General features: G+C 36.9%; 1 protein-coding gene across 1 annotated transcript in view; it reads right to left on the bottom strand.

Moving 5' to 3' along the window:
* The window catches only part of LOC131049968 (beta-glucuronosyltransferase GlcAT14B), a 64,922-nt gene that overhangs the window by 29,844 nt on the left and 19,999 nt on the right, over positions 1-15,079 (bottom strand). The window contains exons 2-3 of the mRNA XM_057984084.2: positions 12,538-12,613; positions 12,269-12,384 (exon numbers count right to left, since the gene is read on the bottom strand). Of these exons, the coding sequence (XP_057840067.2) occupies positions 12,269-12,384; positions 12,538-12,613 (192 nt within the window). The remainder of the gene's footprint in view (positions 1-12,268; positions 12,385-12,537; positions 12,614-15,079) is intronic.

Here is a 15,079-nt window from a genome sequence, read left to right as displayed (position 1 = left end):
TCATTTGCGTTTAGGATGCTATCAACCTAGGAAGTTGTAATTCTAATGTTGATCACAGGAGTAGTACTCTAGATCATTGTCATCATGTAATAGGGGTCTATTGTATTGTGTTTAGGTCTTCTAGGATGCTTGAGGGCCTTTGGGAGCCTTGGAATGCACTTGAATGTAAAGTTGCATCTCAAGTGACAAAAAATGACCAACTGAATCATGGGCATATAAGCCAAAAACAACTTCATTGTATGGGTTGGAGGATTGAGAATGCAATAACAAGTTTTTGAGTTGTAAGGAAATCTTGTTTTCTTCACCGTTTTGACTGTTTTTGTTTGTTTTTGTTGCATTGTGCGGCCCAATATGGCCTTGACAAAGGGAATTACTTGCAGGTGATGAAAGGTTATTGAATCTACTTTTCAATAAGGTAGATTAGCAAGTCTAATTGTGTCTGGTTGCAGAGATCTACTCCGTTCTCTGGGACTAGGCGTAAAACCCTTGCAAAGTAGGGTTTAAGGGGAAAATGACTCTAACCTGAGCATCCATTGATGGCACCAGTTGAAATCAAGTGGAGTGCTAGGCTAGGGTCTGTAAATATGTCTAGAGCAGGTGTTTGGGTTTTTGCAGGCCTTTGTGGAGGAGCTACAATGAAACCCTAGGCTCACTGCTAGGAGTTAGTGAGTTAGGACAGCAGAAGATGTGCAAATTTTGAGCACATGTGGATTGGTAAAAGAGAAATGGACCCGTGGTTGGAAAGCCCTGTGAATGCCCTTAAAGAATCCTCAATTTATCTGAGCAGATATTTTGACTGGTGAAGGTTTTAAAGAACAAGTTTGTAAGTCACCCGGGTAGGCCAAACCCCTTGAAATTAGGACAGATTTGGTTCCCATATGTGTACGGAGAACCCAGATGTAAATTTGCAATATTGTTTGTAACCCTGAAAAGGGTATCCAAATCTATAATTTATTTGTGGCCTTATTTGGGAAGTTTTGAAACTAAGTCCTTAAAACCGCCAAGGGAGGGCTAATTGTATTAGGCCTAATTGAGCCCGGTGGAGACAAAGACAGGTTAGGAAAGCTTGGCGATGGGTGTGAAGGTGCTCAATCCTCTAAAAGACTTCAAAGACACTAAGTAAATGCATTTGGAACCCATTGAATGAGTTGGTGTGTAGTGGTCCCTACAGGAGTTGTTGGAGCCTTAGGAGTGGTGTGAAGAGATTGAGGTGGCAACCTCAATAGGAAGAGTTAATTGAAAGAGATCAGTGGCTATACCCTGGAGGCAAGCCAAAGTGGATCAGACCTTGGAGGTCTAGATAGCGAAACCCCAACCGAGTACCATCGGATGGGCTTGAGGAGTTAGAGAGTTGAGTAAGACAAGAAACCAAGAAGGTGAATAGGATTAGCTCCAAGACTCTCTGCATCACTTACTTCCTTGGGTTGTTGGTCCTTCTGTAAAACACAAGAGCACAGAGTTTTCACTTCCATATTTTGATAGACACCATGAGAAGGTTGGTACTTCTGATGTTGTGCAGCTAGGCATAGGTACAAGAATTGTGTGCCAAGGCAGCAAGAAAGTTAGTCGAGGCTACTTACAAAAGGGGCATAAATAGTTCTTTTGAAAGAAGGAATTCCTCAAGCCAATTAAGGTCCATTTTGCATCTTACTTCATTTTACGAAAAAGGATGCTTGAGTTGCTTGAGACCTTGCAATCAACAATTCTATCATGAGAAAATTAAGTGGGGAAGGTCCAAGATAGATAGGATAAAGAGAATGAAGGATGTGGTGGCCAAAGAAACATTTTGTCAAATGTGAGATACATTGTATCTCTAGTTTTTATGGTCATCATCTAATATAAGGGCTCTGACTGTAAAAGATGTTCAATTTACATTCAATATGCAAGTAAATATTTCTATTATCTGATATGTATTATTATGTTCTTTATTGTATATGTCTAACTAGCTTCTTGCTTGTGGCAGATGAGAGGAGCATTTAATATTTTCTATGTCCTCTCTCAAGAATGCCACTTACTATAAGTATATGACAAAGGAGGCACGATCAAGCAATGCCTTGATCGGTCATGACCGATCAAGACATTACTTGATCGTACCTTTTTGTATATACTAACACAGGCATGTTACGTTAAATGCAAATCGGTAATCACAACCGAAGTTTATCGGTGTATTTAACCTAGCGCTAATGACCGATAGTATATCGGTGGTTGTCAAGGCTAACAGCCAATAGTTATCGGTGTGTTAGCCTTGACAACCGATAACTATCGGTGTAGACTAACACACCGATAACTATCGGTGATAACATAACATGCAACCCGATAATATAACATACAACCCGATATAATATATATATCCAATTTGGTATATATTAATCGGTGATCATTATTTATGTTTAGTTGTTATTCATCTAAATACAGAATTTATTAGATAGATGAATATGTGATTATCCATAGATTGCTCATATGCATATAGAATCACTATCAAGGATGAATTAATTGCTTGATGATTTTATCATAGTTAATGATATGATAAATGATTGAATGAGAGAATTCATTTATCTCTCATTCAATCATTTATCTTACCGAAGCTATTATGTATTAACACTCCCTCTTAGCTGGGTAAGATGAATGTAGACAATATATTCAAGTATCATAATTTAATTGATAGTAATCATTTTAGTCATTCATGAGAATCATACCATCTAATCATTTGGTATGTAGTATCACCTAAACATGTGATACTGAAGTTCATCACATCAATCTTGCGATTGATAGGATATCACCTAAGCATGTGATATCAGTATTGCCTACACGCAATACTTAAGGATAATCATATGAGAAAGCTTAATTTCTCACCTTATCCTAGTTGTGATAAGTGCACTAACACTTTATACAAATGTTTTATCACAACACAATCATGGCACATCCATGACATACCAGAGATCCAACATGATAACCGGTTTGGACATTATAAGATCATCACCTTATAATGTCCTCATACAAGTGTTCATTGTCTTGAGAGATCGTCACCTCTTAGATGTGAACCCAGGGGATATAATCCAAATTGTCCTAACATGACAAAGAGGTTTACACATTAAACATCTTATATGTATGCAAATATAGATTACAAAGCAATTTACCTTTCTATCATACCTAAACCTTTTCTGAAGTGATCAATCTTCACTCTGGAAAGGGGTTTGGTCAAAATGTCTCCAGTTTGATCTCCTGTACAAACATATTCTAGTTGGATTGCATTCCTATCTACCATATCTCGCACATAGTGGTAGGGAATCTCAGTATGTTTGGATTTGTCATGAAACACTGGGTTTACTGAAAGTTTTATGCAACTCTGATTGTCACAGTGTATAACAGTGGGTTTCATAGGTTCTCCAAACAGTCCTACAAGAAACTTCCTGAGCCATATTGCCTCTCGGGCAGCCATAGAAACTGCAATGTATTATGTCTTGGTGGAACTTTGAGCTACTGAAGACTGCTTCCTGCTGATCCAAGATATCATAGCTGAACCTAGACTGAAACAACACCCTGAAATGCTTTTCCTGTCTGTTACACTTCCAGCCCAATCTAAATCTGCAAATCCATGTAAGTCTATCTCAAGTTTCAACCTTCTTGTATTTGAGACCAAGGTTTAGAGTACCTTGTAGGTACCTCATAATGTGCTTCACTGCAACTAGGTGTATCTCCTTTGGTTCACACATTAACTGACTTAGAGCATTGACTGCACAGATATCTGGTCTTGTATTTACCAGATACATCAAGGACCCAATTATCTGTCTGTATTGAGTGGGATCAGTGGGTTGTCACTCTGCTGCTGCTTCTTTAAGTTTATGTAAATTGGTTTCCATAGGAGAGGTCATGGGTCTACAATTTAGCATTCCGAATCTCTTCAAAATATCCAAAGTGTACTTTCCTTGGTTTAGTATGATGTTGTCAGAATTCTGCCATACTTCTAATCCTAGGAAGTAATGAAGGAATCCTAAGTCCTTCATATCAAATTCTTTAGATTGATCATTTTTGCATTGTTTTATAAGTTGATTACTTCCTGTGATTAATAAGTCATCAACATATAAAATCAATATCAGCATATCATCTTTATTTCTTTTGTAGTAGAGATTAAGGTCTGCATCATTTTTGGAAAAACCTAGTCCTGAGAGATAGGTGTCTATTCTTTCATACCATTGCCCTGGGAGCTTGTTTGAGTCCATAGAGGGCTTTCTTGAGTCTACACACACGAGACTCTGTGTCATGAATTTCAAAGCCTTCAGGTTGCTCTAGGTAGACTTCTTCTGAGATCTCGCCATTTAGGAAAGTTGTCTTAACGTCCATTTGGTGTACCTTCCATCCCTTTGCTGCTGCAATGGCTAATACAGCTCTTACTGAGGTATACCTGGCAACTGGTGCAAAGGTTTCTTCATAATCTATTCCTTCCTTTTGTGAGAAGCCTCTAGCTACAAATTTGGCTTTCTGTTTTTCAATACTGCCGTTTGCAGCATGTTTGATTTTGAACAACCATTTAGATGAAACCACAAATTTTTTGGTTGGTCTAGGAACAATCTCCCAAACATCGTTCTTCATAATGGATTGATACTCTTCAGACATGGCATCCTTCCATACTTGATGTTGAAGTGCATCTGATACATTGCTTGGTTCAGCTTTAGAGAGGTCATTCATAAGGGCAACATAGCTAGTAAATTTATTAGGCCTTTTGCTTTCTCTGAAGGTTCCTAAGGGAGCAGCAAACTTTTGAGCTTCTTCTACAGTTTTGGTGGCCCATAGTGGTCTTTTCTTGAGGTTTTCTCTAGGTGGACTTAAAGTTTCACTCATAGTTTCCTCAGGATTCTCCCTCTGAAGCTCAGGAGGAGGATCTCTTCCTAAGTCGAGTTTAGGAATATGGATTTCAAGATCTAGAGAGCTTTGGGCTCTTTTGAAGGCTAAGTTTTCTTCAAAGATCACATCCCTACTTAGTTCAATGTTCTTCTGGCCGGGTATATATATTTTGTAGGCTTTGGAGGTTTCACTGTATCCTACAAAGATTCCTTTCTTTCCAGAGGGTTCTAATTTTAATCTTTTCTCTTTAGGTACATGAATATATACTCGTCATCCAAAGATCCTAAGGTGGCTTATATCTGGTTTTGATTTTGTAAAGACTTCTTCAGGGGTCTTGTCTTCAAGGTGAGAGTGAGGACATTTGTTTTGAATGTATACTGCAGTGCTAGTTGCTTCTACCCAAAGATTGATATTTAGATTCTGATCAAGAATCATAGCTTTGGCAGCTTCAACGATTGTCCTATTTTTCCTTTCTGCTATCCCATTTTGTTGGGGGTTGTAAGGTATTGTTAACTCCCTCTTAATCCCTGAATTTTTACAAAACTCTTTAAATAATTCTGATGTGTATTCCCCCCCATTATCAGTTCTAAGTGTTTTAATTTTGTTTCCTGAGTAGTTTTCTGTTAATGATTTGAATTCTTTAAACCTATTAAGGATCTCTTCTGATTCTTTGCATTTCAGAAAGTAGATCCAGGTTTTCCTAGAGTAGTCATCGACAAATATCACATAATACAAAAATCACCCCAATGAATTTACAGACATAGGTCCACATACATCATAATGAATTAACTCTAAGACTTTACTTGTTTTCCTAGTACTACTCTGGAAAGCACCCTTAGTATTTTTGCCTAGGGCACATCCTATGCATGCCCCTAAATGATATTGCTTTAGCTTAGGTAGACCTGTGACAAGGTCTCCCATTGATGATAAAGCTCGAAAATTTAGGTGGACTAGTCTTCTATGCCAGATCTCATTGGCATCAGTAGTTTCATGAATTAGGACTGAATTGGGCTTTGTACATAGTTCATAAAGGTAGCCTCGTCTTTGACCAGTTTTACTAGCTTTCTTGATAGATGAGTTCTTTGGCCAAGCCAATACTTTGTTGTCCATGAATGTCACTCTGTATCCATTGTCCTCCAGTGCTGATATTGAGACAAGATTCCTCTTAATGCCTGGAACATATAGCACTCCTTCAAGTTGTAATGATACACCTGACTTCAATTTGATGGTGCAGTTTCCAACTCCTTTGACAGGGTGTGTGGAGTCATCTCCGATGGTTACCTCTTCATCATTTTCCTCTTTCATAAAGTCTAGTACTTCTCTGAATCCTGTGATGTGTCTGGATGAGCCACTGTCGATTACCCAGGAATTCACTTTGTTTGATGTTTGATGTGTGAGTGTTGAATAGAGCACATACTTCTCAAAGTCCTCTTCCCTTTTCGATTTTCCTGATTTGGCAAATGTGGCTTGTTTAGCTCTTTCTGGACATTTGGCAACATAGTGCCCAAATTTGTCACATCTGTAACACTGAATTTGAGAGAGATCCTTTTTGAAAGAGTTCTTGCCATGGCAACTCTTTCTCTTCCTGAATTGCTTCTTCTTGCCCTTTTTATCTGAGTTTGTGGTTAGAACTTGAAGATCTTCATCTATATTCTTTTGTTTGATTCCTTTCTTATTTTGCCTTGATTCCTCTTGGAGACAGTCAGCCTTTAGTCTATCGAATTTTGGAAAGTTGTCCCTTGCACTGATGCCTTGGACGAACGTTTCCCAGATACTAGGCAACCCATCTAAAGCAATGAGGGTTAATTCTTTGCTTTGGATCTCATATCCAAGGGTTGCTAGTTCATCCTTTAAGTTCGATATCTGCATGAAGTAGGCGTTGACTGATTCTCCTTTCATCATGGTTATATGATTTATCTCTCTTTTTAGAGCCAAGGTTCTACCGGCATAGGATATCTCAAAAGCATCTTCAAGTGCTTTGAACATGTTGAAAGCTGTTTCGTGTTTCTTTATAATGGGCATAATATTGTTCCTTACCCCATCGACTATTATTTTGATAGCCTTATCATTTCCTTCTCTCCAAATTGCTTGATCAGGTTCAATCTCAGGTTCTTTGGATTCAATCTTTACAAATGATTCAACTTTGTTATCTTTTAGTATCATTTGAATTCCAAATTTCCATGCGGAGAAATTGTCACCTCCTGCAAGTCTGTCTTCAAATCTGATAGTGCTAGCCATTGATAGAATTGTGATGTTGAATATATATACTTGATTTGAATTTTGCGTAAAATTGAACAACCTTAGGTTCGATTTAACTATAGCTCTGATACCATGTAAAAGATGTTCAATTTACATTCAATATGCAAGTAAATATTTCTATTATCTGATATGTATTATTACGTTCTTTATTGTATATGTCTAACTATCTTCTTGCTTGTGGCAGATGAGAGAAGCATTTAATATTTTCTATGTCCTATCTCAAGAATGCCACTTACTATAAGTATATGACAAAGGAGGCACGATCAAGCAATGCCTTGATCGGTCATGACCGATCAAGACATTACTTGATCGTACCTTTTTGTATATACTAACACAAGCATGTTACGTTAAATGCAAATCGGTAATCACAACTGAAGTTTATCGGTGTATTTAACCCAGCACTAATGACCGATAGTATATTGGTGGCTGTCAAGGCTAACATCCAATAGTTATCGGTGTGTTAGCCTTGACAACTGATAACTATCAATGTAGACTAACACACCGATAACTATCGGTGATAACATAAAATGCAACCCGATAACATAACATGCAACCCGATAATATAACATACAACCCGATATAATATATATATCCAATTTGGTATATATTAATCGGTGATCATTATTTATGTTTAGTTGTTATTCATCTAAATACAGAATTCATTAGATAGATGAATATGTGATTATCCATAGATTGCTCATATGCATATAGAATCGCTATCAAGGATGAATTAATTGCTTGATGATTTTATCATAGTTAACGATATGATAAATGATTGAATGAGAGACTTCATTTATCCTCATTCAATCATTTATCTTACCGAAGCTATTATGTATTAACACTGACACTCCTAACCTTGGAGATCTTTGCATGCATGGATCACATTCTCAACGAAATGAAGGCCATGATTCCTCGTAGAAATCTCACGTCACAAGTTTACCATAAGAATGTTAAACCCAACATTCAATGAAGGTGGGAAATAATGAATACCCCCCTTGCACATGGCTGCATATGTGATGAATCTAAAATAGTTTGTGGAAAACCGTCCTAAATTTGTTCTACTGATGAGAAGGATGTTCAAAAGGGATTCATGAAGACTCTCAAAAAATTGTATGGCATAGAAGATGCTGCTATAATCAGATCTGAGTGGACTAAGTTTTCTTAACTTGATAACTACAAGAGTTTGAGGAAGGTAAACAAATAGAATACAGCACAAGACAAACCCTTTAGAATCTGAAGTGATTTGTAGGAAACCCTCCTAAAATTGTTCTTTGATGACAAGGATATCCAAAAGGGCTCCATGAAGACTCTCAAAAAAGCATATGGTACAGAAGATGCTGCAATAATCACATCTGAGTGGACTAGATTTTCTTAACTTAATTGTGTTGATGTGTTTTTTATGCACATGCGAACACAGAATAAAATACCAAGGTATCTTATCCTCTCTTGAACAAAGTTTCCCGACTGCTGAAGATCTCGCCAAAGGATCAATCAAGGCAACTCCAAGGTTCTTGTATGTAGGATCTCTACATGTGGATAAGCTTCTCGTGGTATGATGTGATTTTGCTAGAATCACAAGGGGACTTACACTCGATGACCTGAGCGTTTGATTTGCTTTGGATATCACTGGAACGTGGGTCTTTACTGATCCTTGATTTTTAAAAAAGGGAAAAGGATAAGGGTTGGAGAAGGATCTAATTCTAACACTAAGAATGTAGGAGCAACAGATGACCTTTGATGAAACTTTAACTAAGTCTTGCTTTGACATGCTAGGATCATCTCCACAAGGTTAGTGCGATCTTCTAAGGAAAGCTTTATGATATTCAAATCACCGCTACAAGCATAGACACCGTCAGGTTGATGCATATCAATGAAGAAGCGATAATTGAAGTTAAGCTTAAGTTGAATGATTCCAGTTGACTACGCAAGGCAAGTTTGCAATCAACAAACCGCTAGTAGTATGGATATACAAATTTCACCATTGATCATACAAATTTTTTCCATTCATCTAATAACATGAAATTAAATTTGAGAAGTATAGAGACCATGCAAATTGTAGAATCGACACATAGAATTCACCATTCCTTCAATGAAGTTTACATGTCTTTTGCAACAATCTCTTGGCAACAATCTTTGCCTTCTCTTTCTACTCTACTCTAAAATGCTATCTACTATTAACCTTTACAAATGAAGAGCCAGGGCTTTATATAGAGAGTCCTTTAAAAATTGACTTAGAATCAATGGCTAGGATTACAAGATGAAAACCCTAATTAGGGTTTGTTATAACAAACACCTCAGCCAATGAAAAAATTACATTCAATGAGTGTGGACCAATAGGAAGCAGGGGTAGGTACACCGAAGTTTGAGTCATCCCTGATGAGTCAGGTGCATTGAATCTGGTCATGCTGAGGTGGACAAATCCGACTGGAGGTAAAGTGACTGGGATGCCACCTTGTCTGACGTCTGTGTCTTGGTTGATCTCTTTTTTGTCTCGATTTGATGAATGATGTATTCCTTGATTCTATATGTGCTTGATGAGGCTTCCTTACTGTCAAGTTCTTCTTTCTCCGATAGCATACCTTGCCTTGAAGTGTTGGCGAAGCCTTTCTTTGTCATCTTGTGGTTCCTTAGTGTGGCAAAGTGAAGATTTTGGAGGTAGCTGGCAACTCCTAGAACACATGTAGTCCACCTTTTATGCCTTTGTAATGTCCTTGATGATGATGGACTAGAACAGGTCGTCCTTGTCCTAATCTTCTTCCATCTGCAAAACAAACCAAAAGGTGATTAAGGACACATAATAAATTCATTCAACATAGCATTTTCTACCTTAAAACATCAACAAGAAGACATCAAATGAAGCTTGCTCAAAATCCTTCCCAGGTTCGCTCTGGACCCTTTGGAAGGGTCAGGAGCGAAATTTGCATTTTAGCTCAAATTTCACCATCTCCTTGCCTTGAACTTCTCTTGACCTTTGAATTGCTTTCTCCTGGAGATATCATTGATTTGACCCCCAAGAAGACCAAAAGAGGATTTTGCTTTGGATCTAGGCCAAGGACAGGACCTATTTTGGACCCTTTGGAAGCGTCAGGAGCGAAATTTGACATTATAGCCTCTCTGTCAAGATTCATATATGGAATATAACATTTAAGTATAGAAAGAAGAAAGATATATTTCTTATACTTTAAGTTATATTCCATATATACTATCAAGATGTTTGAGAGTGGTTTCGGACGTTCAGGAGTTATAATGCAAAATCTAGTTTTTGGAGGATTCATCAATTTTCCAAACTTAGTCAAATTTCAGGATCAGGATGACATTCTAGACCTAGCCAAATTTCAGGACATTTGAGGATCAGGATGACATTCCAGACTTCTCAAGGCGAATTCGCTCTGCCCTTGATCTAAAGGATGGGACCTAGGAGGACATTATGCATTCAACCAAGGTTTGATTTAGCAACTTGAAGTGCGACCAAATAGTACACAAAAAACACCCTAGGAATGATCTAAATTACCCCTAATCACTCAATTGACCTGACATCTTGAGGAGATCCACCTGACTCAAGCAGAGCATGCTACCCTAATGAGCCCCCTGGCGACCCTTCAAATGCAATAGGTCAATAGACAAGAACCTAAAAGACCTAAAAAGCAAACCCTAGAAAGCAGAAAGTAGGGGTCCCCATTTGCAATGGGGCAATGTGTGAACACGTCACAACAAATTGCTACAAGACTTTGGCAAATACAATCACATAGACTACAGCACAAGACAAACCAGTATGCTGCTGTCAACATATGGGCCTTCAACATTGCTATGTACACTCGCCATTCACCTCCTTTCAAAACTTCCTAGCTCATCTATTGCCGAAAGGAATTGACCCATATATTGCTTTATCCACTTTATTAAGAAGAACAAACTTATCCCTAGGAAAGGATAGAAGCTTAGTATAAAACAACTTGCATTTCATTGATCATATAAGAAATGAATACAAGGAGAGTCCAAAAATACAGTGAATTGCTGTGTAAAGTATCTTCCATCTTATCGATGGCAAGACAAACGAATACAAGGAGACCTCAAAAATATAGTGAAATATAGAGACTGAGAAGCCATGGCAGATAGATGAGAACCAGGTCATGCAACCAAGGTTGGTTGGGGACCTCTTGCAAAGGAGCCAAATGATTCTAACAAATCTAGTGAGGAGAAACTTGTGACATTTCCAATTGATAATGACAACTATATTACTGAGCTTGTTGCACAATGAATCTAAGTATTTCTAATGATAATGATTACTATATTACTGAGCTTGTTGCACAATGAATCTAAGTATTTCTAATTTTAGTGTTAATGTTTTGATTTTCATCTTGCAAATTTATCCTTAGAAGCTGGAACTTCATCAAATGATGATATCAAATATCAAATGGGCCATCGGATAAATAGATTGGCATTGTAAATTCAGTTCTTTGTATTTATATTAATCATAATGCTACAATGTCATTTAATGCTGGAATGCGGATCAAGTTATTTTTTTTAAATTTCAGCTTCTTTTATTTGTTTAAAGTTTATTTTTTGTATTTTAATACTCAAATATTTGATTTTATTATTTTTATAGTGGTCCCCCAACCATCCCCATAATCTGGAAAATTTCTCAGTTTCCCCAAAACCCAGAGAACATTATTACACAATGTTCATAACATATAGTATAAAATTATTTGCAATATCTAACATGCTCTTTACTTCTCTTTTGCTCAGGTAACATTAGTCATGTTGTTCCTTCTATCATGTGATTCTACATTTGTGTCTATGCTGTGAGTTCCATATACTAATCCATGTTGCCTGCCTTAAGCAAACCCGACAGCAAAGTCCCTTCAATTTTTCTTGCTGTAGTTTGTTTTACTAATAATTGTGCATTTGTAAATACTGTTCAAATAAATACTGCCATGAAGATGAAAAGCAAAAGTGAAGTCATAATACATAGAAAAAAATAATAGTGAATTGGATTCCAGACTACTCACAAACAAGAAAAACATTTATTAAGGATATGGAAAGTGACATGTAAAAACCTTAAGATGAAAAACAAGTGTGAAGTAATAATACATAGAAGAAACTAATATTGAATTAAATTTCAGACTTCTCACAAACAAGAAAAACAATTATTAAGGATATGGTAAGTGACCTGTAAAAACCTTATAAGCATCTGGCATCTGTCGTTTCTGTGAAGCATATACAATTTCACTTTTCCTTGATAAATACAAACCAGGATCAATGATGATGGGCTTTCCCCTATGATACCTGAAAAGGAAAACTATATTTCAAAAAACTTACTTTCCTATCCGAATCTTAACATAAAATGAAAATGAAACCTGCTCTCCAAAAAGAATCTCAATCCTGATGTATCCTTTGAAAATGAAATGCAAGTTTGAACACCCAATGTGCATTACATACTCTTTCCATCCAAGGTCACTTGTGTGGTCAATGAAGTTCAGATCCCTTGGCAAAACTGATAGTACATGAAGTAAATCTGCAAAAACCAGGAATAAAATAGAAATGAGCACAACCAAATAGAAAAAATAATGACACTAAAATTGCCAACACCAACAATATACTTGTAACTATACTAGACACCAATGTTCAATCCATCAATGAAGGACAACTAAGACATAGAGCCTTCTGATTACCACTCAAACCAATATTACATAATTCAGAAGGGATATTAGAAAACCAGCTGTCTTATTCTGCTCCTATGTGGCATGTTTATTCTGATCCGAAAAACTGCATGAACCACATTTAGTCAAATACTCACATTCCTCTTGACTTTTCATGTTCCTGGAATCTCTCAAGAATAATCTTAGAAATCAGACTATTTTATGTCACTGGAAAAGGTTATTATAGATTATCTCATAGTGTATGAACCCATAAAATAAATTGGAGAAAGCAGAAGTTTAATGGCTAGTGCAAATATTATCATAGCAAATTTAGGATTTATCCCTATATCAAACATCCTAGGCTAGCAATTGAAACTCAACCCCACTTGAAATCTACCTACCCTTCAATACTATATGTGTTTGCATGTCAATTGCTGAGACAGAATATGTATCACATTACTTGCCACTTAAATTAACCAACATGCATTTCTGGTTCAGGGGAACACCAACTTTCTTAGTATTTGGGGCTAACAAGTGGCCCAAGTGTTCTTGGGGCATCCAGCTGTACCCGTAGCATCATTTGGTGATCAAAATATTGGTTCTGAAGCATTTTCAGCATTCTAGACACATTAAGTCCTGTACAATTAAAAGCTAATTTACAGTTACTATTTACTTCTTCCCTAATATTCACTAAAAAAATGGTGCGAAAAGGGTCACTAATCTTAGCTAAACTAAAACACTAATACTGCATCAACCTTCAATCTCTAGTTTAAGGCAACCATTTAGTTGACATGTGTACGTCAACATTCATCAAAAGAGATGACTTGTTATTACCTGCAAGAACCACCAGTATATTGGCATGAGGAATTGAAGCATGGGTCAAAAGTTGATGATGACCAGTTTTATGAGTATAATTCAATGCAAAAGGAGGACAACGGTAAACAATTAGAGAAAACCCAAGAATTTTCAGATTACCCCAAGAAAGAAGATTTAACTTGTAGCCTAAAAGAGATAATGTATTTCTGAACACATTTTCTTACAGATGTTTTTGGCTCCCTGTTATGGTGGAATAGAAACAACTTATGACCATTTTTGTTGCATTTTTCTTCTTTTGTTATGTGCTTTGTATTTTGGGTAATTATTTTTTGTCTTTTATTCTACTTTTTAGTGGTCTTTGAAACCTAGCCAATTTATTTTATTTTTTTGGTTATTTATTATTATTATTATTCTACTCCTTGTTCTACGTGCTTGGGTCTTTCTCTCTACCCAATCCTTCTTATACAGCCTTAAGCTTGTCTTAGTCTGCAATTTACCTTCTTTCATATCCTGGCATTCTCTAAACATTCTGGTGTTGGAAAAAAAGTCACACAATCAAATCTAGAAGCAACTACAGATAGAACTTATGACCATTCAATGTAATGTCCTCTTCTTGCACCTGATCAGTTTGGTAGTCCATTAGCCTATTATTGAGTTCCCGTAGGCTGTGGAGTTGGTTAGGGGACTCAAGGATTTTTGCAAGCCCTGGTGGTGGTTTTCGGTGCTTTCTGGCATGGGTTACTATTTTTAGGAGTGACCATTTTAGCACTTACTATTTATAGTAAGTTTCAATGCATCTCAATTTGGTGTTTGGACACACTTGGTATTTTTATTAAGTGTCTACTTTTAGCAGTTGAGCAGACCTCTATTTCTCCAGCAATGTAATATTTCATATTTGGACCTTGGGTGAAGATTCATTATGTTCAGAGAAATATATATTGACTTTAATCACCAAAGCCTCTTTTGTCACCTTATGATTTAAGTGATTTGTACCCCTTGACCTAGTTGCACAACATTGTTTTTAAAAGGGGGCCTCTTATGTCCTTATGGGACGCCTAGAAATAAGATTGATTAATATTTTTTCAAAGAACAAATTTTAGCCTCCAAAAGTGGATGCCTAGTAAGGGAGGCATAGGGAATTAAACTAAATTAAAAATCTCATGAATTGGGTGTGGGTTTCTTGGAGGGAAACACATTTGGACATTGCTACTTTGGCAACTTAACGGGATGCTGCTGGATTGCTTCCAGGTTTTGTTTTCTGCTAGTTGAGGACGAAGACCCTCATCTTTGCTTGGCGGTTTTGATGGTGAGAGATCCACCTTAGCTGGAAGGAGTGATTCTACTTCAAGGGTCACATTGGTATTCACAGAGTTCTTGATTTCTATCATTTTGGTGAAGTTGGATATAAATCTTCAATGTTTTTTGAAGTGCATTTGCAAATTTCAATGTGGTGTGTTTGGGTTTTTTGTGTGTTGATAATTTGCTTCATTTGGGTATTTCTTTTGAAGGTGTTTGCACTCATAATT

Source organism: Cryptomeria japonica, chromosome 2, assembly GCF_030272615.1.
Source record: "Cryptomeria japonica chromosome 2, Sugi_1.0, whole genome shotgun sequence".
Taxonomy (NCBI): domain Eukaryota; kingdom Viridiplantae; phylum Streptophyta; class Pinopsida; order Cupressales; family Cupressaceae; genus Cryptomeria; species Cryptomeria japonica.
The sequence above is the reverse complement of the archived record's forward strand: the minus strand, read 5'-3'. Positions and strand labels throughout refer to the sequence as shown.